We start from the raw sequence: 27,846 nt of genomic DNA on the forward strand, positions 1-27,846 counted from the left end.
TAGGTGAAATGCTTGACCTATCAGAAGCTATAAGAGATTACCATGACGGCCTTGGGTTTCCTCCAAGCGTAAGCTATGGATGTCCATTTAGTAGAGTAGTTTATATAGTTACTGTTAATTTTGCGGGGAAACCAATTCATTCCTTGCATACATGCACAAATGCTTCATGCCGGCAATGCTAAGTAGTTTAACATCACATCTCCATCTCGTCTCTGGTTTAATTTTTTCTTCTCTGTTAAAAGCGTTTAGCACAGCCGTGCCCTGGTTCATGTTGTTTGTCTTTTATATACTTCTTTCAGTATTTTAGTTGGATAAGAAATTCAATTCAAGCGGACAAATTGTAACTTTTTTTTTTTTTTTTGAATGGCACAAATTGTAACTGATTATTCATTTGATTTTTCAGAATAACACAGGATTTGTGGAAGAATTCTTTCTGGTAACAAATACTGAAGCAGCAGGGTCACCGCCCACACGAGCACCTCCACCTGTTCCTGCTCCTACCACATCACCAATCATAATGAGCATATCAAAATCGCAGTCCCTTCAATCTACACCGTTTCAGGAACTATCTGTTGATGATATTGATGACTTCGAGGATGATGACGATGAAGAGGAAGTTGATAGCCTCAGGATTTCAAGACGTCATCCAAATGATGCTAGTGATCTTATGTTAGGATTTCCTTCTTTTACAACAGGTAAACTTTATAAAATACCTGAAATGTCAAAGAAATTGAAAATGTTAACATCAAGGAGTATGCTTTATGTTGTAGTACATAGAACACCTGACTGTATATCTTTCTTCGGAGAACTGGAGAAATGGATGTAGGAATTCATTACTCTTAGGACGTGTCTATTTGTTACTAAATTTTGTGGTGTTACATTGCGGTTAGTGATTGGTCATTGAATTCATATATTAGATTTAAAGAAATAGATAGAACTTGACTAGGAAGTGCTTTATGATCCACGAGTTAAGAAGGTGCCTCATTTTCCCTAATTTCATCTAATGGAAAACTGTAAGATTGGGTATTTATGCATCCTCCTTTGAATGTAGAAAGCAAAAGAGAAATGGAATAGGTTGTTGTAGTCATGACATTACAATCTTTGCTGATTCCAGGTATTATAGATGATGACCTTCGTGAAACAGCTTATGAAATCCTCTTGGCTTCTGCCGGGGCTGCTGGGTATGCTTCATACATCTTTGGCTAGATCGTAGACATGTTTTTTGTTGTTATTTTATGGCCGACCTTTGTCTTTTACTTGTCTCCTGTTGTTTGGATCTCTGTCTTCGGAGTCACATGTGTCTTACATCTTGTTTTACTTTGCTATTCTTCATCTATAGTGGCCTCATCGTACCATCTAAAGAAAAAAAGAAAGAGAAGAAATCCAGATTAATGAGGAGACTTGCTCGTAGTAAGAGTGACCATGTTGCGCCCCAATCTCAACGTGCACCGGGGCTGGGTGGTTTGCTGGAGACAATGCGTGTCCAACTGGAGGCATGTTAATATTTTTCTTTACTTCTGGGGTCATCTTTGTCTTTTTTCTTAGCCTATGTCTTCTATTTGAATCTCTTATATTTCGTCAAAGGTACCGATATATTAATGGGGAAAAGGGATTGCTATTTGGATCTATTTAATGACCTGTGTTTAGGGTATGTTGATATGTTCTTTCCTTATAGTGTGTATTATATTTCCAATTGAGCGCAATCTTTCTGAACTGCTTTTGGCTATTGTAGTTAAATATATTGTCTACCAATCGATGCCCCGCTATACATTGATGTTAGTTGTTTTTCTAGAAAAATGACCGCAGACACAAATTGACAAAATTAAATTGCCTTAATGTTGATGATAATCTAGTTGATGGTAATAAAAATCGGCTGATGATATTTTCACTCCCCCTGCATTACGTGCACGTGCTCCCCTTATAACGTGATTTGACGTGTAAAGTGGGCAACTTTAACGCTTTTTGATGTCAAATCATGTTATAAGGGGAGCGTGCGCGTAATGCAGGGGGGGGAGGGGGGCGGGGGTGAAAATATCATCTCCCCAAAAATAATATAATCAACCACGACCATCTCTTTGCCGCTGTTCCTTTGGGATATGGTGCGAAGGGGTCGGTTTCTGTGGAGGAATTTATTTAAAAAAAAAGAAAAGAGAGATGATAATCTAATTGATGACAGGTTTGAGTGTGACACATATTCGTGTACTTGGAACCTAACATTAACCATGCTTTTCTACTTTGTTTGTTAAACTGCATTTCTTTGAAGGCATCAGGTTTCTATTAGAAAGAGTTACAATTGTGGTGACATTGATATAAGCTTTGTGAGACATGTTAAAAGAATTAGGATTATTATTCATGTTCTCATTAGGAGGAGACAAAAATATGCACAATGTCTGAAGTTAAAAGAATAATTTTATTCTAATAATGGGAAATTGTGATAGTAAGGACTTCGAAATTGAGGTGAGCCAAGAGATATTTACTGGATATGGTCTGTTGGAGGTGATATCAACTGGATTACCATTGAAAAAAAAGAAAGATATCAACTGGATTCTGTCCCCTCTAGCAATATCTCAATTCTTCCCTCCTAATGAGATCCATGAGGCGGTTCTATGTAATTATTAATTCAGGGAAGCTCTGAATATTTCCTTGGTGCAAGATTCACATTGGTCAATAATTGGGGTTCTATTGTTTTTCTGAAAAAAATGAACAAAGTCCTAGTGTCTATTTATTTGAAGCCTTCTCTTGTAGACAATATATTTGTGTTTCTTGGCCTTTGTGACCATTGCACGTGATACTTGCTCTTGTTTGAAATAAAAAGGCATTATTTTCCTCCCAGATCATGTGGCATATTTACCCATATTTTAGCGAACACTTCCTTATTTAGAAATCATGTTGTCACAAAGAAACTGAGAAATGTAGCAAAAGTATGTTCGCTGGGGGGGGGGTTGGGTTGGTTGGTTATGTGGATGATCTATGTACCCTTTGAAGATCCAATTAAACAATGCATGCTTTAGTAGCAGTATGATCCAATTAAACCATGCATTTCAGGCCAACTCTCATTGGGTCAATGTAGTACCAATTGTCAGAGTTCTCTACTGCAGTCTGTTAATTGGCTTCTTTTTTTTTTATATTCTTTAGATTGGGTCAGTTATTGTATAATCTTGTCTCACTTTCTGTATTTACTTATGAAATTTCTATTTATCTTGTTGGTTCCTTTTCAATCTTGATTTGTACATTTTTTATACAGATTTCAGAGGCAATGGATATTAGAGCAAGGCAAGGTTTGGTAAATGCCCTTGCAGGTAGAGAAGGAAAAAGAATGGATACCCTCTTGGTCCCACTCGAATTGCTTTGTTGTATTTCTCGAACAGAGTTTTCTGATAAGAAAGCATATCTTCGGTGGCAAAAGAGGCAGGTAAGTGATCTTTGTCCTTAATATTCAGACTTGGTAACATGTGAACAAATGTTTATAGTTGTATTTCAACTTTGTGTTTGCTCAGTTAAATATGCTAGAAGAGGGGCTCTTAAATCACCCTGTTGTGGGATTTGGGGAATCTGGGCGTAAGGGGAGTGAATTGAGAGTTCTTTTGAGAAAGATTGAGGAATCTGAGGTATATGCTTTTTTTTATTTTAGCTTGGTTTAATTTGTTTTCAGTTGTCTGCAGCCAAAGTTGAACATTTCATGTTTCTTCTTTTTGACTGCACTCTGGTCTCAATGATATGGTTACTTCCACATATGGTTTTAAATTTCGGTTTCGGTACCAATTTCAGCCTTGGCTGAAACCGAAATTCGGCCGAAATCCGGTAATAAAAATTTTATTATTTTATTTTTTCCCTAATTTCGGCCAAAAATTCGGAATAATACTATATATATATATTTTAAATCAAATTTCGGCAAAAATCCGAAATTTCAGTTTTGGTTTCAAGTTTCAACCAGATCTGATATTCGGATTTTGGCTGAAATTGAAAACCATGCTTCCACATATGGAAGATCATTTCCTTGTTTTGCATTGACTTATTTTTTTTCCTTTTTTTTTTTTGTATTTTTTTATCCAACATTGATTTTTTATCCTTCATCCTATTCTGCTCTTCTTACTGCCGCAGTCTCTTTCATCTTCTGCTGGGGAAATCCAACGAATTGAATGCCTAAGATCCCTCAGGGAGATCGCCACTGTACTTGCTGAAAGGCCGGCTCGGGGTGACCTAACTGGTGAAGTATGCCACTGGGCAGATGGCTATTATCTTAATGTTAAGCTGTATGAAAAATTGCTCTGCAGTGTTTTTGACATTTTGGATGAGGGAAAGCTTACCGAGGTTGGTCTTTCCTCTGTAGAATATTACACTGCTTTTCTGCCCAACCTCCGCTGCTGAGATTATCTATACATACATATTTGGATTATCTATACCTACAATTTTATTTAAAACTTGTTAATTATATTATCTGTTTATTATTTTGTTATTCCAGGAAGTAGAAGAAATTCTTGAGCTCCTCAAGTCAACCTGGCGAATTTTAGGAATCACAGAAACTATCCATTATACGTGCTATGCATGGGTTCTATTTCGGCAGGTAATGTGAAATTGGAATGCTCTTTATTTGCCATTAGTTTAAGATCTTTCGAAAATTTTAAGTATTACCTGTATTTCTTGATCAAGTTCTGTAGCTCTTTAGAGAACTTTATTTTAAACAACTGCACAACACTTTTGTATCCCAGTGTGCCCCATTCACTTTTGCCCAAGGTTTAAATTTCGGGAAATTTCGGCAAAAAAATAAAATAAAATAAAAATAAAAAATTCGGTAATTTCGGCCGAAATTTTAAAATAAATTATTATCTCCCGAAATTTTGGCTGAAATTTAGGACTCTGGCCTGGTTTTGGTCCCAACCGAAATCCGAAATTTCGATATTTAGCCGAAATTTAAAACCACACTTTTGCCTCATAGCTGCCAGTGAAATATTGAATCATTCATAAATAATGATTACTGCCTGACTAAATTGTTTATTAACAAATGAGCTAATAGTTTGTTCGGATCATCATTTTCTATTGTGTGAATTAAATCACACCAATCCATGAGCGGTAGCTAAGAATAGTCAATGTTCCAAAGTTCTAAATGTTTCTACAATTGGCAAAACCGTGAAAGAGATAATATTAATATGTAATATAAAAGCAAAATATTGTCACAATCTCTTTTCTCACCATTTCGTGCACATGTTTATGTGGGCTTTACCCGTTCTTAGGATCTTTCATGATTGCAATGTTATAAACTTTCACATCACACAGTAATTGCCTTCTTTCACATAACTTTCATGATTGAAATGTTAGAAACTTTCACAGAATGCTGTAATTGGCTTCTTTCACATAACACAATTTCTCATATGTTCTATATCCTTTATGTTTCCTATATCCTGGTTGATCTATACAGTCCCATCATCATGTAGTATGGTTGTCATTGTCATCCATGGTTGACACACCAGGACAACGCTATAACTATTGGATTACCACTAAGTGAATCCGAGTCGATTGGTCAGTTTTGATCCAGAGAACTAGAACCCCACTTTTCTCTATTTATCTACAACTGAGATTGTACACTATGGAAGCTTCTCACTTTCCTGCGACTCAATTCTATATGGATTTAGCTAATGTTATAACTGGTGTTTCATCGTCCAGTGTTTCATCGTCCAGTTATAATTGTTCTTGTTTCTTTATTTGTTTACAGTTTTCCTTCTCTTACTGGCTAAAGTTAGAATCCATTAAACAAAACTAAATAAATACCTTTTTTTAAAGATGCTTATGTAGGTCACCTTGCTCGGGTCTTATCCCTTCGCGAAGTTTGTCTCGACAACCTCCACCTACATGAGTGCCTTGCTTTATTGGTGAATGACTATAGCAGCAAGAACTACCACCCCCTAAAGGACGGAAACAGTACATCTCCATAGTTAAGTGGAAAATGTGTTTAGAGATTTTTGTATCAATGATATAATTCCAAAAAAAAAAAAAAAAAAGATTTTTGCATCAATGATCAACCCTTGGGCTAGCAAACTAGCTCATCAGTACAGCTAATTGATTCATTAGGTGACATGAGTTCCACAAGCTAATTTTAACTAAGCATATGACGAAGGATCGGCCGAAGCTAGAGCTAAGTTGCTGGTGGCTGGGTCAGGGTAAGTATGGAAAGCATCCCCAATCGCCCGACGGGATATAACGACAATAATGGGTCTTCATCCTTCCACAATGAGATTAGCAAAGTCTGGCGGGCATAAACATAAGCATATGATAATAAACCCTTCAAAACTGCTCTACACTACACAAACTTGTGCCTCAGTCGCATCACAATTGCTACAGGGCCATCATAGGACATAACAATCCTTCAATTAGGGTCAGTGAAAACTCCACCAATGCCCCCCATTTGGACAATATAGTTATACCTATGAAAGAGTTTACTATTGCAATCAAATTCAACTCGAAACCACCCCTATACTTCAATTAAATCACCCTAGACCATATCTTCCCGTGCCTTTTGAAGAGCCATCACTGCTTCTCCAGAAGAGCTCATTTGGGTTTTCATGTTTTTATTACCAAGACCACTAGATGACTTTGGTTGGCACATTTTGATGCAGATAATAGGCCAATAAGAGGCATATTTGCTCATTAGGATTTATTTACATGTTATTTACTTTCTAGGATTTTATTTTGTTCTGTTTTTTTCTTCTTTTTATTTCTTCTTTTTGGTGGTGGGGTCTGGGGGGGGGGTGCCTAAAGAAGAAAGTGGGGGTGATAAATTGGTATTGTTTAATAGAAGGGGGTGTGCAAGGGGAGAAAGTAGGGTGTGTAATTAGAATTACACTTAAAGATATAAAGAGAACAAAGTCTTTTTATATCTTCCTCGACAGATCTTGGGTTTCTCTTTCTCGTACTCATGAAACAGAGAGCAGATCGGGGCTGGATGGCATGGCGGTGATGGAAGTCGTGGCGGTGGCAAACGGAGACGGCGGAAGCTCCGGCGGAGAGGGTCTATGCGGCGGCTAGGCGGAACAGAAATCTGGTTTTTTTTTTTTGATAAAACGGAAATTCCATTTTTTTAAAACTTAAATTCTAGCCTTAAATACACTCAAATCAAATAGCCCAAGGAGACAAGACAACTTTAGAAAAATAATCCAAATTCAGATCCCAAAATTATCAAAACCTTATGATGTTGGTCATCCCTGTTATGCAATGACAAATCTCCAATTGATGACGCATTTAAGTAACACAAAACATGGTTTCATGAGAAGTAAATGAGGAAATGAGAACAAAACCAAGACGCATAAATCCGAGCTCTAAGAGGAAGTGCCGCTGCGTAGAGCTTGAGCTTTCTTGGGTTTCCTTTGAGCCAACTGATTCTCAGGCTCTTTCTTCACGGGTGCTTCCTTTTTGGACAAAATCAGCTCAATATGACAGGGAGATGACATGTAAGGGTTAATTCTTCCATGGGCACAGTATGTTCGGCGCCTCTGCTTTTGAGCTTGATTCACCTGAATGTGAGATACATAGAGAGTATCGACATCCAAACCCTTGACATCTGCGTTGCTCTCAGCATTCTTCAACAAGTCCAGAATGAACTTGGCAGATTTCATGGGCCATCTTCCTTGACCATTTGAGTGTCGGTTCTTTGCTTGGGCAGTGCGGCCAACACCCCTACAAAATCGGCGGAAGGGGATGCCTTGTTTATGAGCTATAACATCTTCGAGATACCTTTTAGCCTTGGTCAAAGGCAACTTACGGATTGCAAATGCTGTCTCCCTGGTATTCTTAAAATGGACCCTCAGATCCGAGCCCCTTGACTTGCAGGATTTAGTAGGGTTTTCAGGCTCCCTCGAATACTTCACCATGGGGCTTCTTCTTTCCTTTGTAACCGTTAAGAAGGAAACCCTTTTGGGTTGTCTTCTTTGGATGTGGCAGCGGGATGGGAAGAGTGGCGGTGGCGAAAGCTGAGATGGAAAAGATGAAGATGGGTTTCAGGTTAGGGTTTGTATGGGGGTGTTGAGTTCTGTTAGGTTTTAGAGGGTTAGGGATTGATGAGGAAGATGTTGAAAAAGGTTAGGGTTATAGGAAAAAAGATATGGGTTTTGGTTTTTCTTCTTCTTTGTGTCTGGGATTAGCAAGAAAGGTTTGGGAGGCAAATATGGGGACCGAATTATTGGTGCACGGCTGAGTGGATTTTGGGTTGGTATTGCAAAATAGGGGTTGTTAGGACGGGGGTTTCTGGGTGTAAAAAGAACAAAAAGGAAGGAGGACCGAGGTTTGTGTCTGATTCAGTGGGTTGTGGGGATTGCATCAATGCTCTGATACCAAATTTGATGTAGGATAGTGAATATAAATAGAAGAAAGGGGATAAAAGAGAAGACGAAGAGAAGAGATGAGAAAAGAAGAAGAATATGGGAAGAAGAAGAGAGAAGGATAAGTAGAGAAGAAAGACGAAATTAGGGAGAAGTAGAAGAATAAGAATTCTGCAGGGAGAGAATCTTAATAATCTATAATCATCATTGTTCATAATTCTTGATACAATGAGGCCTATATATAGGCAATGAGATGGAAATAAAATCCCATGGAAAATAAAATCCTAGAAACTAAATAACATGTAAATAAATCCTAATGGGCAAATATGCCTCTTATTGGCCTATTATCTGCATCACATTTGCTCCTAGTTAATCAGGTGAGCTCTCCTAGAGGTGGTATCACCATTCCATGGGAAATTCCAAAAGACGTTGTTGATTCTCTCTACAATGGGAGGATGAATCCTTTACCGGGAGAGGAAGTAAGTAGGGATCTTTAGAGAGAGACGCCTTTAGAAGGATGATTTTTCCCCGGAGAAAATGGTACCCTCATTTCCATGTTTCCAGGTGTGACTCAATTCTCACCACCACTTACCCTTAGTAACAGGGGATGAGATTACCATCCTTAAGAGGGGCCAAGGTATTTAATTGGTAGGGAAGCCAAATAAAACCTAATACAGAGGCGAGGACCTAAACCTCAACAACATGCGGGTTAATTCTCAAAGACACGTCTTCCTTCTGTTAATTCTTTGTCCAATAGTTTCCTTAATGAAGGAAATGATGACACTAATTAACGCAACTTGGGCAATGGATGCCACCACGAAGACAGTTATAAATCTTTCAAATTATATTGGTGTTTGCAGTAGAGAAGAAAGAGAGAGAAAATAAGAGACGGGAGGAAGGGGAAAATCATGTAGTTTAGGTCACCCTATTAAAATCGAAACATTTATATATGTTAACTCTGTCACACCCTGTAACCAAAACTTGTCCGAAGCTTGAGGTGTGACTATCACAGTTGATCATTTATTAGCTTGGGCCATGGATGACTCCACAAAGAAAGAGTTGTATTTCAAATAGTATTAGGGTTTGCAAAACAGGAGAAGAAAGAAAAAGAAAATAAGATATTGGAGAAAGGGAAAATTCATGCAGTTGAGTTCACCAACATTTATGTATGATAGCTCTGTCACGCCACTTAACCCGAACCGAATTTGTCTGATTCCTAAGGTGTGACTATCGTAATCGATCATATATGTTTGTAAAAGTAATTAAATATAACCCATACAATCAAACAAAGCAATACTAAAAGCAAATATACTGCCATAAGTCTTCTGCAAAATCCAAGTCCACATGATACGTCCGATTAGGATAATTCAGATGAGGTCCACATATACCTCGGATGTGGTCCACTTATACTTCACTGACAACTTAGATGAGGTCCACATATACCACCTGGCTAGAGGTCCAAATAATACTGCATTAATATATAGATGTGTCCACATAATCCTCATAGTAGATAGTCCAAAAATACCACATCATTGATTTTTGGGTCCACACATTCCTCATAGATAATTCAGATGTGGCAAAAAATAACACATTAATTATTTGATGGCTAGACATATAATAGATATATTAATAGAGAAAACGGTTTCTACACACAAGTGTAGATAAGTTATCTACACACTAGCTTAAAATACAATGGAGGGCATATTTTTTTTGAAATGGACAATGGAGGGCATATTGTTTGGGTGATCCAAACCATTCATTTGATTGGCCCTCACATAGATAGGGTGTCCACAAAAAATCAGCTCCATAGGATCATCCCAACCCTACGATTTGTGGAGGTAAAATGGATGTGTATAAACCTTCACAAATCTGTCCATTTTTTGCCTCCACGGTTCGAAGGGTTAGGATGATCCTATGGAGCTGATTTTTTGTGGACACCCTATCTATGTGAGGGCCAATCAAATGAATGGTTTGGATCACCCAAACAATGTGGGCTTCCACTGTATTTTAAGCTAGTGTGTAGATAACTTATCTACACTTGTGTGTAGAAACCGTTTTCTCATATTAATATACTAAAAAGTTTGAAGCCAATATGAATTTCGAAAATGTAATCTGCCCCTGAAAGTTATGTTTTGAACACATATAAGTAATTATTTTTATTTTTTGAATGGCGATGTATTATGAATTATTAACTTAGGCCTGAAAATAAAGTCCTAAAACTCTCCATGTATATGTGAAATTTGGTTTAAAACTATGCATCATGGACTAGAAAATTATGATTAAAAATCAGAGGTCCAAATAGATACATATCCCCATAAAAATCAAATTGTAATGAGATACCACCAAAATGACTTTCACATGGAATTCGTTGGAATATCTGGAAATTTACTAAGGAAGAGAACATGAAGCTTACTGAAAGTGAAACTATTACAAGAATAATATTCTTCTTGAACATAAAAAGATACTGCAGAAGTGGCATCAGGGCAGAGAATAATAATAAAAGAAGATTACTGAAAACATGTAACTAAAGCCTCATGAATATGTACAGCAATTCAAAACTTATTCAGACAACCGCACAACCCAACATGAACAACACTAAGCGACCAAAAGAAAAGTAGAAATCTAATTAAGAACAGAAACCTAAATTCAGGACTCAGAAAACATGGAGTTGTTACCGATACAACGGAAAAGCGACCCGACAAAATCTTAGTGACCAAAACAAATTCAACAGACGAAACACTCACAAACAATGCTACCTTACCTTCTCCTCCTTTTATTCTTCTTGAGCATAAAAAGATACTTCAGAAGTGGCGTAGGGCCAATAAAAGCAGATTACTGAAAACACGTAACTAAAGCCTAATGAATTATGTACAACAATTAAAAACTTATTTCACTTTGATGAGCAGACGGCCGCACAACGCAACATGAACAACACTAAGCGACCAAAAGAAAAGTAGAAATTTAATTAAGAACAGAAACCTAAATTCAGGACTCAGAAAACATGGAGTTGTTACAAGTGCAACGGAAAAGTGATCAGACAAAATCTTAGTGACCAAAACAAGTTCAACAGACGAAACACTCACAAACAATGCTACCTTACCTTCTCCTCCTTTGTTTTGTTCTGCTTCGAAAGGGTTTGATTTGATTTTGCATGTAAATAAGGGAATACCATTTGAATTCAATAAAATACTCCCAAATCTAAATTCCAAAAGAATAAAATGTCAACTTTCCAGTTCAAGTACAAAATCTGTTTTTTAGTGAGCCCTTTGATTGGATTGTGAGCAATACTAGCTGCTGCCTTATTATCAAAGTACATGTGATGACTGTTGCATCATTCTTTTAATAGAGTTGTTTGTTTTCGTATACTCACTGTATGGGTATATTTATCATGAATTTAAACATGTGTGGCAGGTATACTAGTTTCTTTGAAATGATGATGTGTCCTATTTCTCATATTGCATGATTGTTTTGATTGTTTCCCTGTTATACTTTTAACCTATCTATATGCCAATAAGCTTATGTCTTTTATGCATGCATAGTTACTCTTAAGCAAATCTCCAAGGAGGGACAATCGATCCTCTCCACCACCGGATGACATTCATCTGGTGGTGGGGAGGATTGATTGTCCCTCTTTGGAGATTTGCTCATTTTTTTTGATGAAATTAAAGATAGGAGAGGCGAATCTTCAATCATTTAATCACATATGGAGGTTCGCAAATAGTGTGGCAAATAACCTTGCTCGTCAAGGCGTGGGGAAGCGGGGTTTGGAGATTTTTGACTTCCTTCCCCCGTGATTGATCAATTTTCTTTTTATCCCCTCTTCTGTGTATTCTCCTCTTGTATTTTGGGGTCGTCCATCTCGGTCTTCTCCATTTTTTCTTTGAATGATATTTCAGCTTTTCCCTGACTTGTAGTTGTTGGAAACATGCAGTTTGTTATTACAGGTGAACAACATCTCCTGCAACATGCCATTGAGCAGCTGAGGAAAGTACCACTGAAAGAACAGCGTGGACCCCAGGAAAGATTACACTTAAAAGGACTCATTTGCTCAATTGAAGGTGAAGAGGGGTCTCAAGATTTGACATTTATGCAGTCGTTCTTATTACCAATTCAGAGATGGGCTAATAAGCTGCTGGGAGACTATCATCTGCATTTTGCAGAGGTTTGATTAACAATTGGAAGCACAATGCATTACAGTTGGTTCTGTTTTATTTAATTTGATCATGTCTGAGAGCTTGTTGATGAAAGTGTGCACATGTTACCGAGAAATGCCTTAGTGCACTTTAGTTCTAGGTATGTTCCTTTGATGTTATATGATGACTAATTTCAAATCACAGATTTTGAAGAGGAATGGTATGGGTGAATTATGAAGTGTTCACTAATATTCCAGAGGGGCACTGGCTGGCAGTGGTATATCTGATGTGAAATTCACCAAGTAAAATCATTGTAAAATTGTAACGACCCGGATTTGGGGCCGTTTTTTTTAGACATGAATTTTTCTTTTCCAAATTCTAAAATCCTAAAATCCAAAAGCTACCCCAAAAGGGAAACAAGCGGACTCAAACAGAAACCCAATACAACTCACTAAGTAAAGGCACTTTGCCCGACAAGGCCACATGGCCAAACACTATTTCCTCGATCCCTTTAGCTCCCTTATTTGTGTTCATGTCATCATGTCAACCTACAAGAACTGTAGTAATTGAGTCAGAATGAGCTCATAGTGGGCTCACATAATAAAAGTGCACAGTAATCAAATTATATTATAACCTAAGAAGCAGGAACCTTCTCTCCGGGTGCCGCTCCCACCACCACCAACTTCCTTACATCAAACTCCTCCAACTCTTTAAAGTACTTCATTGGAGCAAGCACAAAGGCTTGTGCATCTTCAGAAGGCACGAGGAACGAGTGCACACAAATGAAGATGGTGAAGATGGTTAGAAATTAGCTTTTAGATGTACTTGAATTTTGAAAGGAACATATGAAAATGGTTATAAACTATTATTTTTTTGATGTACTTGAATTTTGAAAGATATAAAGTGCTCCCAAACTTAGACTCTTCTAGACCCCACGCTTCCCCACCTCTGCCCCCGCTTCGTGCTTCGAAGATTATAACAATGATCCTTATGTCAATGAACAGAATAGGCTACAACTTGAATAGAGATATGGAAATCGAAATAAGAGTATGGGTACGATAGTCAAAAGACATGAGAACAAACAAAGAGGATATCAATGGATCATAGTAGAGATAAATAATGCGAGAATCAAAACCTCTTACAGGTGGAAAAAAAACAGAGATAGGTACTGAAAAAAATCACATCATATACGAAAGTATACGGTCTCAAATCCGAATCATCATATGTATATATCCCAAGTCATCATCATCTGGCCGAAGCGGGTGGAAGCATGAGTCTTTATATATATATATATATACACACACACACACACACCACGCATATATATAGGTCAATAACGTTACCATACAACGAGAAGGAGTATATGCATAAGATTTTTCGTCTTTTTTTTCTTTGAAATTCCAAGGTACAGAAATATGATGCATGAACATAAGGAACATAACTATAATATCAAAACCATTAAAGGAACCATTATTATGAGAGTCCACTATCACTTGCCTGGAATTTTTGAATGTGGGGAAGCTGAAACATCCCTAAGTGAGAATGTGATGAAAATCAACCTGTAATGAGACCACATATAAAATCATTCTAAGCTTCTTATCATATAGCATTTATTCCAAGTTAGTTGGTATGTTATTTATTTTGGGTCTTCGTTCCTTTCAGATTATTTTCAAGGCTACCTAATAGGTCACACTTAAATATCTCATGAGATTATACACACAAGCACTGTCGAGAAATCTACGGTCATTAAAATCGTTAAGTAATTATTATTATTACTCGAAAATCATTCCCAAAACATATGTATGAACTGACATGTGAGGAAACCAAGTATACACTCTTCAAATATAGGGTAAGTGGTATGTTTTGTAAAAACAACAAATCATGTACGCATTTTTTCGTATTCGTATTGGTTGTTTCATAAAGAGGCTAGTCACACATATATCAAATCTTAAATAGAGATAGGCTGTATCACAAGTAAGTGGGCTGTTTTACTACGAAAACTAACATATATCCACTTTTGCACCTCATGCGCATGGGTTGCTGTGTAAAGAAAATCAATACACACACATTATAAGTCACGTTTATGGGCTGTTTTGTAAAGTAGATAGCTATGTATATTATATTTCATACATAGGTGCAATTTTTACAGAGAAAAAACCATTGTATATGATTTATATACTATGCGTAAGGTTCTATTCGAAAGGAAAACAACCATATATACTTATAAATCATACGTATGGTCTGATTTCAAAAGGAAAGGGGCCATATATGCTTTACTTATTATACGTATGATTTGATTTTAAAAGAACATAATCATATATAATTTTCAGTGCAATTACTTGATGAAATCTTGGAAAAAATCCACTTTTAAGTGCTGATTTTGTGAGAAAACAGTGATAAAATTTTCTTTAATTCACACGTGTGGGTTAAAACATATATAAACAAACCCTCAAACACTTTAAAATAGATTTAATAATAGTTTCACATAAGAAAAATATGATTTCTACATTAAAAACCCTAAAAAGAAAATAAAAAACTCTTTTCTTGATTCAAAAGGAATCAAGATCCATGCGAAATACATTTAAAATCCTAATTTGAACAACCAAAAATACTAAAAGCAAAAACACATCAATTTTATACCCAAAAATACAAAATTGGCTTTTCGGGCACTTACTCGAAGACCAAAAACCAATCGATGCAAAACCGTAGATTTTCTTCTTCTCTGTTTCTTTCCTTTTCCTTCAATTTTTAGGTGATTAAAAATAACTATAGATGGGTTTATTTATAAACTTAGCCTAGAGTTTTATTTCAAGAAGGTTTCTAATTAGGATTTGTAAAAGTTGCCTAATAAGACAAAACTCGCAACTTTGCTTTACCCTAACAGAAAAAAGGTCATAACTTATTCAAATCACGTCCGAATCGCTAAATCTTGGGTTCGTTGGATAGGTATTCGAAATACCCATTTACCGGGACCAAAATCATGTCGAACGGAAAAGATTTGATGCCCCAAAAATAGGTTATACTAAAAGTAACGAAAATACACTATAACCGTAGGTTTTTAAGATCGTTTAATCTAATGCAGGATAGGAAATACACAAGAATCTTAAAGATTGGGGATCGATCCAATATCTAATTTACATATCCTACCTGGGAAAGCTCAAAATCGAAGATCTAGCCGTTAATCTTTGATTGAAAGATCTACGGCATAGATTTAATTAGGATTTGTATCTTTACTTGGTATTGGGGCTAGAATTCCATTTTTGCTCTTTTCTATATGAACTATGAATAGGCCTGAATACCATGGTCGTGGATTCGCGCTGGACTGTTGGGAAATTTAATTGTAAATTCACAGGGCCTAAGGAATATGGTGAATAATGGATTCTTAGGACTGTAACAGTAGGTCTGTATGACTATGAGGGGACTGTTGAGCTGAGAGTGGACTGTTAGGTTGACAAATTGGCGATCTATGATGATTGGATTGGGTTTTGAGAGGGGGGGGGGGGGGGGGGGGGGGTGAGGATAGTAAGGGAGAGTAGGTAACATTTGTTTACAACTGTTTTAAGTTAGGATGGCATGTTTTTGGTGTAGTAAACCTGTGACAGTTAAGAAAGGTTAACCAATGGGTTTCTAAGAGGATCAAGGACTGGTGTATGGGGAGTAGGTAGGAGTGGGGCTAATAATTCTAGAAGGTTTAATAGTCCTCTTGAGTCAGTAACAAACCAAGACCAGGGCTGTTCACTGAGGATTTTGGATTTGCAAGTTAACTGAGGCTTTCGTTGGTGTTTTTGGATATTAGGCGAGGGTTTGGACATGTTCTTGAACCAATAAGGGATCAAGAATGGTGGGGTTATGGTTAGGGTTAATGCTGGATGTTGCATGGTTTCAGAGGATTGGATGTTGATGGGGTTCGGGTTGCAGGTTTCGTGAACATATCTTGAGTCTGGTAAGAATTCTGGGTTGTTTAGGGTGACCTAAGGCTATTGGCAGTCTATGAGTGAAGTTCTGGTTTGGAGGAGAGGGGGCAAGGGCATGGTAGGTCAGCAGGGTGGACGTTAGGGGAATGGATGCTTTAATAGGGTTTTACAGATTGAAGGTTGGTAAAGAAGCAGGTTCCAAACAACTGGAAATTAAAGAGAGAAAAAGAAGAGCACGGGGAAGAAGCAAGAAACAATGACCTGGAATCACGCTAGGTTTCTCCTAGGTATACCTGGAATCACGCTAGGTTTCTCCTAGGCATCACTCCCAAATTAGAAGTATCATAATTTAAACAAAGGCAAAACATCCAAGCAAACAAGCAATTGGAAAATCAGTATTTATTTAGTAGCTAAAATGGCCAAAAGGCCTTTACAATTTCTACAGGTTTCAAACCCTATGAAAATCTGAATAAACTCCCTATAGAATTCTAGTCCAATTATAATATGGTAAACAACTCTAGAAAACTTAAACACTTATACATAATAGATAACTGAAATAAACAAGCTTTTCTAACTAGACTTGATCATATGGCCCATTCAAATCCATGAAAATATGTTCTATTCCCTTTCGTTGCAAGGTGGACTACCTTGGTCACTTGATAACTTAATTCTGTTGTCACATGATGTGATATTGGCCATCTTTTGATCACTTAATGGAATAAGCTATAAGGACTAATTCTCCTCCCTTACAACAAAAGAAAATACTTTGCCTTAGTGGCTAATAAATCTCCCACGTGGACGGTGGACCATCCTCCATCCTCATTCCACACCAATATTGGAGTTATTGAGAGTGCCCTTGCTTCCTATCAGGGGGGACTGTCCAGCCAGAGACCCAAGGCATACCATGTGTGGTATGCTTGCTTGGAATTAGTTTTGCAGACAAGCCACTTGGTAATGTGGTTAATGCACATTAAAATTTCTTGAGTCAATCATCGATTCACCTGAGTCAACTTGGTTTTTACTTTGTCTTGTTCTTGCCCGAGTCCGAGTTTTGGTCTACCAAGTCAATCCAAATCTTCTTTGGCTTGCTCTAGTTACTGAAAAAGATGACCAAGCCAATCATTGACTTTCCTGAGTCTACTCTTTTCTCCGTGCCTCTTTTTTAACATTGGTGAATAGAAGTTAGGCTTTGCCTACGATGTCGTGAAGCTTGTATTGTTTTGGTGCGGGTTTTCAAATATCAGTAGTATTTCATTATATAAACTATTAAGAGTCATGGCTTGAGATGCTTATAGTTCCATTTTTGTTAGTTTGACACTTCTCTGACAATTTACCTCATAATTGTTCTCATGAATAAGGAATGTGGGCCACTAAAGAGTTGCTAACCACAATGGGATCATAATTCATCAAATGTAAGGTACAATTTTGGAACGACAGCCCCAATACCTCTGCCATCATGATGCTCAGGCTCAGGCTACTCAGTTTCACAATCATTTGTGATACTCTTATGCCCAACCTCCACCAATCATTGTTCACCAACCATATGTATGGTGTGAAGGGGGGTCTACTCGCCCTCAGCCTCACCACGACAGCCATCATCACCACAGCAGGGCTACCATCATTACTACGCCCTTTGTTGCATTTATCACTCTCCGTCTGCAATGGGTCAATAATAACTTTTCCTTTTCCTTTGTTGTTGTTGAGATTGGGATATTTGTTGACCACCACTTCTAATTCTGGCACTTGAAGAGTCACTTGTCTCCTTGAACATGCAACCCTTTTGTATTTGGTTTCATGGCCACATTTCCTTCACCTCTATTCGGTTCATTGAAATCTAGCTAATTATGGTTTTCACCATTTCTATAGGGACTTCTCTTTCTGCCAGCCATGACTCGGTGGGTCATCCTCTAACAAAATAAAATTCTGATATATTGGAGTGTACTACATAATTAAGACATATGGAACAAATAACACTTAAAAAAGAAAACGGTACAAACCAAAACCCAATAAGCAAAACAAAACAAAAGAAAAAGAGGAAAAGAATTAATTACAACTCAGCCATGCCATGCCATGCCAAATCACTATATTTTTACAAACCAAATCATTTGCGTAACTCATTGTTCTTCTTGATAGTTTAGTCATTTCATTGTTCTATTTGTTAAGATGGAACTTTTGCTTTGGCGAGTTAGCATTCTAATTACCAAATTCTATACATGGTTAGACACCTGCAATATTTCATGCTTTTTGTGCTTAAGATTATACAAAATCATGGGTTAGTACTATATGTACACACCTTATGAAACATATCCTTATCTACTGAAGTGCTTTCCATTTTGACGATGTGCTTATTTGCATTTATCTTACTGAAGTCATTATTAGTATTCCTTTTTTTCATTTTCCAAGAAAGAGAAAAAAGGAAGAGAAAAAGGAAAAAAATAATAATTTTACCCTTTCTATTTCTCGTATATGAGATTATTTATTACTTATGAACTGTATGGACTGCTTAAATATAAATATAAATATTTCATAACATAGTTTATTGCCATGCTACTTATGTTTCTCTGATAATACAAAGGGGCTTTGGTTTTTTCTTTCATTTTTCAAGCAATTGGAGTTTTAACATGCTTCCCTTTAAAAAAGAATTAACTGAACTTATCCCACTATATATGAGAGTTCAGAATGGAATTTCTATGAAATATCCGCTAGTCTTGTGCCCTTAAAGAATTATAACACCCAGGTATTTCCTTCGTAACTTGTAGGGATTATCTATGATGGAGGGGATAATAACTGTTGCAATGGTTACTCGAAGACTGATGTTGGAAGAACCTGGGCAAGTATGTCATTCATCTCTCTCTCTCTGTCTCTTGTGATCTTCTGTTGTTACTAGTATGAGCAGATATGGTTTAATACAAGTCTGATTGTGTGTGTGAAACTACCAATTACTCCAAAAGCTAAAGCTGTTGGAGATCACATTATTTAATCTTTTATACTTTAATACTCCCCCTCACGTGTGACCCCTCTTTTTTAGGGTTGCCCTACACGTGGCACATGTGGCCCCTCCTCTTTTGGGTTGGCCATTACTTGTGGATTTTAAATGTCAAGGAGTTTTGAACCTTGAACCTTTGTTCTGATGCATATGAAACTATGTGAAAAGAGTATTGAGCTGCTCTCTTTGTATCACGGTTAAAACTCCTCGGTGTTTCTTTTTCTGAAGTAAAACATACTTTCCTTTAAAGCTATCCACTTACCCACTTTCATCCATCAGATAACTGTTCAGTAATGTAATTCATATTCCCTTTGCATATTTTTCCTACAAAAAGTTAAGAGTAACTCTGTTCCCTGTTTCTTCCAGGCTATGCAGTCAGGATCAGTCACAGATGGAGAGCAGATTGAAGCATATATCTCATCTTCCATGAAAAATGCATTTGCAAGGGTGAGCAGTTTTCTAGTTGAGACTTGAGACGATGCCATGGTTTTGAAGAACCTTTAGTTCATTCATTTCCACTAAAGTTTTTTGTGCTCAAGGTGTTTTCACTGCCTTCTAGAAAGTCAGCAATACATGTATGCTGCATACAATTATGTGCAGGCCTATGTGTATATACATATGCATACTGCATTCATATACATTTATACATACTTTATGCATGCATGCATATATACAAAGATTTAGATTCATATACATTCATGGAAGCACGCAGAATTTTATCAAACAGGCAAACTGTGCCTCGCATCTTTCTTCATAAAAAAATTATCTTGATCATAGAGGCTGAATGTTGTCCTAGACTTCATAGCGTAGGTAAACAGAAAATTTTCTGGGTGAAACTGCTAAAAACTATACCTAAATTGCAGGGCCTAATATTTTTTGCAACCTTGCTTTCAGATACCTCTATAGGATGATTTCACACTATAAATAGTATAATGTGTTATATGTACAGAAACTAACCATATTAAAAAGCTAACATCGTGCTAGATTTAAAGTAGTTTTAAAGAAGCATATGGGGCTACCCAACAGGTAGGATCATAGTTAGCAACATGTGATTCGGCAAAAGGATGGGATAGGAAAAATCCGGGTTTAATATGGTATTGGATAAAAAACCATAGTAAAAAAAACTGTCTAATAAATGGAAACATGAAAAATCGCATTTAATATGTCTAAAATTTTGTTATTTATGCTTTGTTTCTTTCGACGTAAAACGGTCTTAAAAAAAATTTGACTCCCATTTTTAGCTGAAAACTGGGCATAAAAAATGAGCCTTACAAAATATGGCAGGTTAGAGTTTGAAAGTTCGCCAAAGAAATGTGTTTAATACGGTCTAAAATGCGTTTTAGACATTTTCCTCAAAAAAGAAAAAAAAAACCAAACCTTTTCCGCTGTAAAAGTTTCAAACCGAGTATTAAACGCTGAACCTGCAGAACTCGTTTTTTTTTTCCAAAAAATGCTGTTTGAAACCGAATTTTGCTAACCATGGGTAGAGCTGTTTGGACTTTGGACATAAACATTCTTCAGTTGGAGTGTAATTTCTGAATATTCTAGAATTTTTAAAAAATATTAATTAAATTATGGGGCCATGCACACGCCTGTCCACCTGTAGGGTAATCGAAATCCTCAATCCTGAGAAAGATGCTTGTTTCATGTTTCAACGAAACCAAAACTGTAAGTGTATTAGAAGTATACTCACCTCAACTCAACTTAACTAAGCCATTTTTTTTTTTTTTTTGAATGGTAACTTATATATAATAAAAGGGGAAGGACCGAAAGTAAACCTCCCGCCCCCCCCCCCCCCCCCCCCCCCCCAACTAGGCCAGAACTACACACAGGAAAAGAAAAAAGGAAAACAATACAATAAGAAATTAAGGGGGGAGAAAGTCATAAAGCTCCAGAGACTGCTTTACCACACCCGCTTTAGCCAAACTATCAGCGATTGCATTGGCAGATCTCCTAATATGAAGGAAATCCACCGAACATCCGACCGATATATCCTTTATTTCATCGAATAAATGAAGAAATCTCCAAGGAGGATTTACCGAACCCTTAAGCCACCGAATGACATTTACAGAGTCTCCTTTCACGATAGTGTTTGCTACCCTCTCGCTTCCTAACATTAGGATTCCTTGATAAGCGGCTCTGACTTCAGCTTCAGTAGAATCGGCGACACCTATCGGCCCGGAAAAAGCCTGCACAACATCCCCCTCTGAATTCCTTAAGACGCCCCCGATCCCAGCTGGACCAGGGTTACCCAAGCTTGATCCGTCAAAATTCAGCTTATAAAAACCTACTGGAGGATTGACCCATTGCTGAGCGATTCTAGGAGTGGGTATTTGACTGTTGCAGACCACTTTCCATCCCGCCCACAGGTCGAAAGCCGAAACAAATTTGAACAAGGGCAAAGACCTTGCCCAAGAAATCGATAAGACAACTACTTTGATATACAGGCAATAGGAAGAAGATGAACGCCCCTCGAAAATCCGATTGTTTCTTTCCGACCATAAAACCCACAGCGTAGCCAGTAATGAAATCGACCACAAAACTTTACCTTTTGACCTCCATGGAGTAAACACCCACCCCTCAAATAGATCCTTAACTTGGGAAGGGAAAACCCACTCGATGCCGAATCTCGCCAGAACCCTTCCCCATACCACTCGAGCGACTTTGCAATGGATAAATAAATGCTCCGCCGATTCTTCTGCTTCGAGACACATAGCACAATGATTGACTATGATCATATGCCTAGCCCTCAAAAAATCTACCGTTTGAATACGGCCTTGAATCACCTTCCATCCGAAAAAACATATACTAGGAGGAACCTTCATCCTCCACACTTTTGCCACAGACCGATTTGCCGCACACGGATACAGGCCTTTGTGGAAAGATTTTACCGAAAAATAACCCGATGTGTCCCACACCCAGATCCTTTTATCCGCCCCAGTTGGACTAATGTAGTTGTCTTCCAATATCTGAAGGAAAGAAACCAACGATAACAATTCCCTGTCGAAGAAATTTCTGCGGAACAATGGCTTCCATATCACCTTATTGGCCCGAAACTTAAAGCAATCTTTGACTAAAGCTTGTTTGTCCCTGGCCACCACATATAAATCAGGGAACAAATCTTTTAGAGGGATGACAGAACACCATACCATATTCCAAAAAGAAATTCTATCCCCCGAGTATACTCTATATCTTATGCCGCGGTCGAAACATGGACTCAAACGCATAATATCCCTCCACAGTGTCACTCCAGGTTTGTTGAATCGATTAAGAGAACTCCAATTTCCCATGCCTGTGCCATATTTACCACTAATCACTTTCGCCCATAACTGAGTCTGTTCTTCGCCAAACCTCCACAGCCATTTCCCTAAGAGAGCGTCATTAACCTGTTTGATCTTACGAATCCCCAAACCTCTGCCAAGTACCGGCTTGCAAACATCTTCCCAGGAGACCAAAGATAAGCTCTTTTTTTCTTTTGAACCTCCCCACAAAAACCGCCGGTGAATCAATTCGATTCTCTTTGCAATAGAAACAGGGCACCTGAATAATGATAATTGGTAAATAGGAAGATTCGACAGCACGGCCTTAATCAAGGTCAATCTTCCCCCAATTGATACCAAATTCCTTTTCCATGAATCTAGTCTCCTTTCGATTCTTTCCACAATGGGTGCCCGTGCCCACACACCTATTTTCGGTCTGCCACCTCCCAACGGAAGCCCAAGATAAGAAGAAGGGAACCTATCCAAAAGGCATCCCATTAGATTCGCCAAAGTCTTTGCTTCCTCCTCCCCCACATTCACAGCATACATTCTAGACTTTGAAAAGTTCGATCTTTGACCGGTGATGATTTCGTAGCACCTCAAAACAGCCTTAAGATTCAATATTTTAGAAATCTGGGGGGAACTAAATAAAAGGGTATCATCTGCGAATTGTAAATGAGACAGAAGAACGCCGTTCGGTCCGCATTGAATCCCTTCAACTAATCCCACGGATTTGCCTTTCTCCATTAAGAGACTCAAAGCTTCAGCAACGATAACGAACAGGAAAGGAGATAAAGGGTCCCCTTGCCTCAAGCCTCGAGTCGATCGAAAGAATCCTTTTGGAGAACCATTAATTAGGATGGAGAACCACGCCGACGATAAGCAACTTTTTATCCATCCCCGCCAACGATTCCCAAAACCCATTTTCCCAAGGAAATGGTCCAAACAATGCCATTCAACTCTATCATACGCTTTTTCCATGTCAAGTTTGCACACGACACCCGCAGAACCCGACTTAAACATCCAATCCACCGTTTCATTGGCCACCAGAGAGCAATCCAGAATCTGCCTCTGACTTACAAAAGCACACTGATTCAACGAGATGATGGAAGGAAGAACCACTTTAAGCCTGTCCGCCAAAATTTTTGACAAAACTTTATAAAGGCAACCAACTAGACTAATAGGGCGAAAATCCGAGACCTTCACTGCTCCTTTAGTTTTTGGCAATAAAGCTATGAATGGCGCTCCAGTACCTCTATCCAGCTCCAACCCTTCGAAGAAGTCCTTGAAAAATGTAAAGATGTCCCCTTTAACATACTCCCAGCAAGATTGGAAGAAAGCCAGACAAAAACCATCCGGCCCAGGAGCTTTATCGCGATCTATCGAAAAAACGCCAGACTCTATCTCTTCATCAGTGAAAGGCCTTTCCAGAGCACACCTGCTGTGATCGTCTAGAACCTTAAAATGCACTTCATCTAAAACTGGTCTCACAAAGACTTCCGAGGAATATAAAGACCTGAAGAAATCCAGAATTTCCTTGGTGATGACACCCCGATTATATGAAGGAACACCGTCAACCTCAAGCGTCGCTATATGATTATTTCTCCTCCTCGCACTAGCTATGCAGTGAAAATAAGCTGTGTTTTTATCCCCCTCCTTTAACCATAAAGCTCTTGATTTCTGCCTCCAAGATATTTCATCCTGCAATAGAAGACTTCTATGTTCGTCCTTATAACGACCCAACTCTAACAACTCTTCCTCTGCAACAATCCCCTCCTCATCCGACACAGAGATCTCACGAATGCGGTCTAATAACAACGATTTCCTTCCTGATCGTTCCCCCAGTCTATTAGAGTTCCATTCTTTGAGTTTCTTTTTTACCGCTCTGAGCTTTTCCCCTATGACAACGTCCGCCGCCCCACTTGCCTGGTGAGATACCCACCATCCCCCCATCAACTCCACCATCCTAGGAATTTCCAACCAAGCCAAGTCGAATCTAAAAGGGGAAGGACCCTAAGAACCCAATCTCGGATCCAACAATAGGGGGCAGTGATCCGAGACCGAATGAATAAGAGCCTTTTGATAGGAGTCTGGAAAGATGGATATCCACTCTGGGCAAAACAAAAAGCGATCAATCCGACTCTTCCTGGAATTCCTTGACCAAGTAAATTTGGCCCCCGACAAAGGTATATCAATCAGTTCATTCCTAGCTATAAAATCTGAGAAGTCACCCATCTGTTGATTGGATCTACTGCACCCCATCCTTTCTTCCACCCATCTGACTTCATTAAAATCCCCCCCCAAACACCACGGATGACCCCACTTAGTCCTGACTACGGTTAATTCTTCCCATAACTCGACTCAACTCAACTTAACTAAGCCATTGTCCCAAACTAGTTGGGGTCGGCGAATGAATTCTTTAGAAAATTTTCATGAAGAAGGTGAAAGAGTCTACCCGGCTCAAATTGACTAAGTCTAATCCTAACACTAGTTGGGTTCGTCTACATGGATCATTTTCTTCCATTCTCTCCTATCCAAGGTCATGTTCTCCGTTATGTTCCTATCCATCAAGTCTTTCCTCACTGTTTCTACCCAAGTTGTTTTCGGTTTGACCCTTCCTCTTTTTATTCCATCAACTTGGCACGAGTCACTTCTTCTCACTGGAGCATCCAAAGGCCTACGTTGGATATGCCCAAACCATCTTAAGCGGTGCTCGCTCATCTTCTCTTCAATTGGTGCCAACCCCACCATTTTACGGATGTCTTCATTTTTAATTCTTTTTAAACTTGTGTGGCCACACATCCATCTAAGCATTCGCGTCTCCGCTACACATATTATGCACATGCTGATTCTTGGTGGCCCAACATTCTGAGCCATACATCATGGCTGGCCTCACAACTGTCTTATAAAACTTTCCCTTCAACTTGGCAGGTATTTTACGGTCGCACAGAACTCCTGAAGCATGCTTCCACTTCAATCCACCTGATCTTATTCTGTGGTTAACATCCTCTTCAATCTTTCCTTCCTTATGTAGGATTGAACCAAGATAAAGTGTGTTAGAAGTATACTATACCATGATTTGTTACATAATTATATTTATATGAATTTCATCTGTAATGTAGTGTATGTAAAGTGTTTGAAATGTAGTGTATACGTAGTATAAATATTTATATGAATTAAATGTGATATATGGTATGTTCTGAATTATCAAACTTGCATGATAATAATTGTCACTAGGTGTTCGATGTAGTTAAACCATTATAGGTTGTTTTTTTGCCTATATGTTGGTTTTTGCGTGGGTATTTGTGCTTATCCTAGCACTTTCTAAAGTTTCATATAAAATGTCCATCATTTACATATGTTTCCACACATTTCCGTACTTTTACAATATTTCAACCTAAATTTGCATCCGAAATTGACATGTTTTCATTTCAATCATGATCAAATTGCAAATCAAAATTTTGCCTATGACCATTAGATCATGAAGCCCACATGGTGAATTATATAGTTTGTGCTTGAGGTTTGTATTATATTTTCCATGGAGAGTTATAAAGTTGGTGCTTGAGGTTCATATGATATATTTTTTTGTTTTTCTTAACTTATACATGTAATGACCAGGATTTTTTTTTGGAGGTATTTTTATTCAAAAACCCGGACTGCTACCACAGAAGAAACATGATACAACTCACAAGTGAAACAATACTAAATATCTATTTCTGTTTGAAATTATAAACTACTAACATTAGAATAATGCAAATGAAAATAAGATGACACGGATTGACCGTCAGTGCCACATGGCCAAACTGGCAACTCTGCCCTCTGTCCTAGGATTTCCCGTTAGCATTTGTCTCGTCATCGTCCAAAATCGCAAAACTTGTGGGGTGTATTTTGGTATTAGTTTCAAAAAACTATCTAGGGTTCGTCAGCCCAACTAGTACAAATAAATAGCATTAAAATTAAAACATGTAAATTCCATTCCTTAGAGAATATAGAAATAAAAGCATGAATCAGATATACAGCAAAATCCAATAAAAATTTGAAACTACGCTATCAGGGTATACTAACAGAACATCAAGAGATAATATCATGAAAAATATGAATGATATGAATGCTATGTGTTAGAAATGAGATTAGGGTTAGAGAGGAAGAAGAAGAGGAGTAAGAAGATGGGAAGTCTCCACTAGGGAGCTCCTCATGAATATGATGTATACATAGGCCAATCTCAGTACAAAGACAATAATACCCTCTAATCTATGTCTAATGCCTAATCTACCCTTACATGTTATTCAACACTCCCCCTCAAGCTGGAGCGTATAAGCTATGGAACTCCAGCTTGGTTCAAAGAAAACTACAATAACAACTACAAATAACCAAAAATACATAATCTCATACACACATCTAGCTTGGTATAACACTCCTCAAGCTGGTGTGGTGAGTACATAAGGAAAGCATAACAAAAGATAACGGCCACTGTGAGAGTACGATCATCGAGATCAGCGGTCACAAAAAAAGAACAGCTCCCCCTGAAGTAGCACTACGGCGAGAGCAGTCACAATAGGGTCTCCCCCTGAATGAGAACCTGTCAAATAAGTCTGGAACCACGAAGGATCGAACCGTGTACCTTGACAGGGGAATAACAATGATCCATCGAGAAAAAAAGCACACCAAAGGTGCGCACGTGAGCAATGGCAAAGCACCACGAGCAGGAACACTAGCTAAGCAAGCACCACGCCAATAAAAGATAAGCACCGATGGGAAAACCATTGGAGACAAGGTCGACGGGGAAACCGTCGCCCGGAGAGAAGAAGAGATAGAGAAGATAACCAACCAACGATGGGGAAACCATCGTCTGGTGACAAGGTCGACGGCATGAACATCGTCGCCTGATGAAAAGAAAAGGAGGGAAAAGATAAACCAACCAATGATGGGGATGCCATCGTCTGGGGACTAGGTCGATGGCATGAACATCGTCACCTGATAAGAGCTGACCAACGATGGGGAATCCATCGCCCAGAAAAGAGAGCTCGACGAGAAAAGACCGTCGCCGGTAAGAGAGCCGACCTACGATGGATATGGAAGCAATCGGCCAGAAAAGGAGGGAGAATATAACCAACCAACGATGTGAAAACCATCGTCTGGAGACAAGGTCGGCGGCATGAACATCGTCGCCTGAAAAGAATGTACCAACGATGGGGAAACCATCGCCCGGAAAAGAGGGGATAAGGCATAAAGTCGAGAAGACAA

At 38.3% G+C, this 27,846-nt stretch overlaps 1 protein-coding gene across 2 annotated transcripts in view; it reads left to right on the forward strand.

Annotated features, from left to right (window-relative positions):
- LOC143873033 (plant/protein (DUF810)) overlaps positions 1-27,846 on the forward strand; it is a 97,397-nt gene that overhangs the window by 7,849 nt on the left and 61,702 nt on the right. For both annotated transcript variants that reach the window (XR_013247773.1, XM_077376781.1), the window contains exons 4-14: positions 4-68; positions 404-695; positions 1,115-1,181; positions 1,340-1,493; positions 3,245-3,412; positions 3,498-3,608; positions 4,102-4,311; positions 4,463-4,564; positions 12,241-12,471; positions 19,116-19,190; positions 19,709-19,789. Coding sequence is in view for 1 of the 2 variants with exons in the window: in XM_077376781.1 (XP_077232896.1) it covers positions 4-68; positions 404-695; positions 1,115-1,181; positions 1,340-1,493; positions 3,245-3,412; positions 3,498-3,608; positions 4,102-4,311; positions 4,463-4,564; positions 12,241-12,471; positions 19,116-19,190; positions 19,709-19,789 (1,556 nt within the window). In the remaining variant the exon portion in view is untranslated. The remainder of the gene's footprint in view (positions 1-3; positions 69-403; positions 696-1,114; positions 1,182-1,339; positions 1,494-3,244; positions 3,413-3,497; positions 3,609-4,101; positions 4,312-4,462; positions 4,565-12,240; positions 12,472-19,115; positions 19,191-19,708; positions 19,790-27,846) is intronic.

The sequence above is a fragment of the Tasmannia lanceolata genome, unplaced genomic scaffold (assembly GCF_043159265.1).
Source record: "Tasmannia lanceolata isolate RefF3 unplaced genomic scaffold, GAP_Taslan_0.1 ptg000002l, whole genome shotgun sequence".
Classification (NCBI taxonomy): Eukaryota; Viridiplantae; Streptophyta; class Magnoliopsida; order Canellales; family Winteraceae; genus Tasmannia; species Tasmannia lanceolata.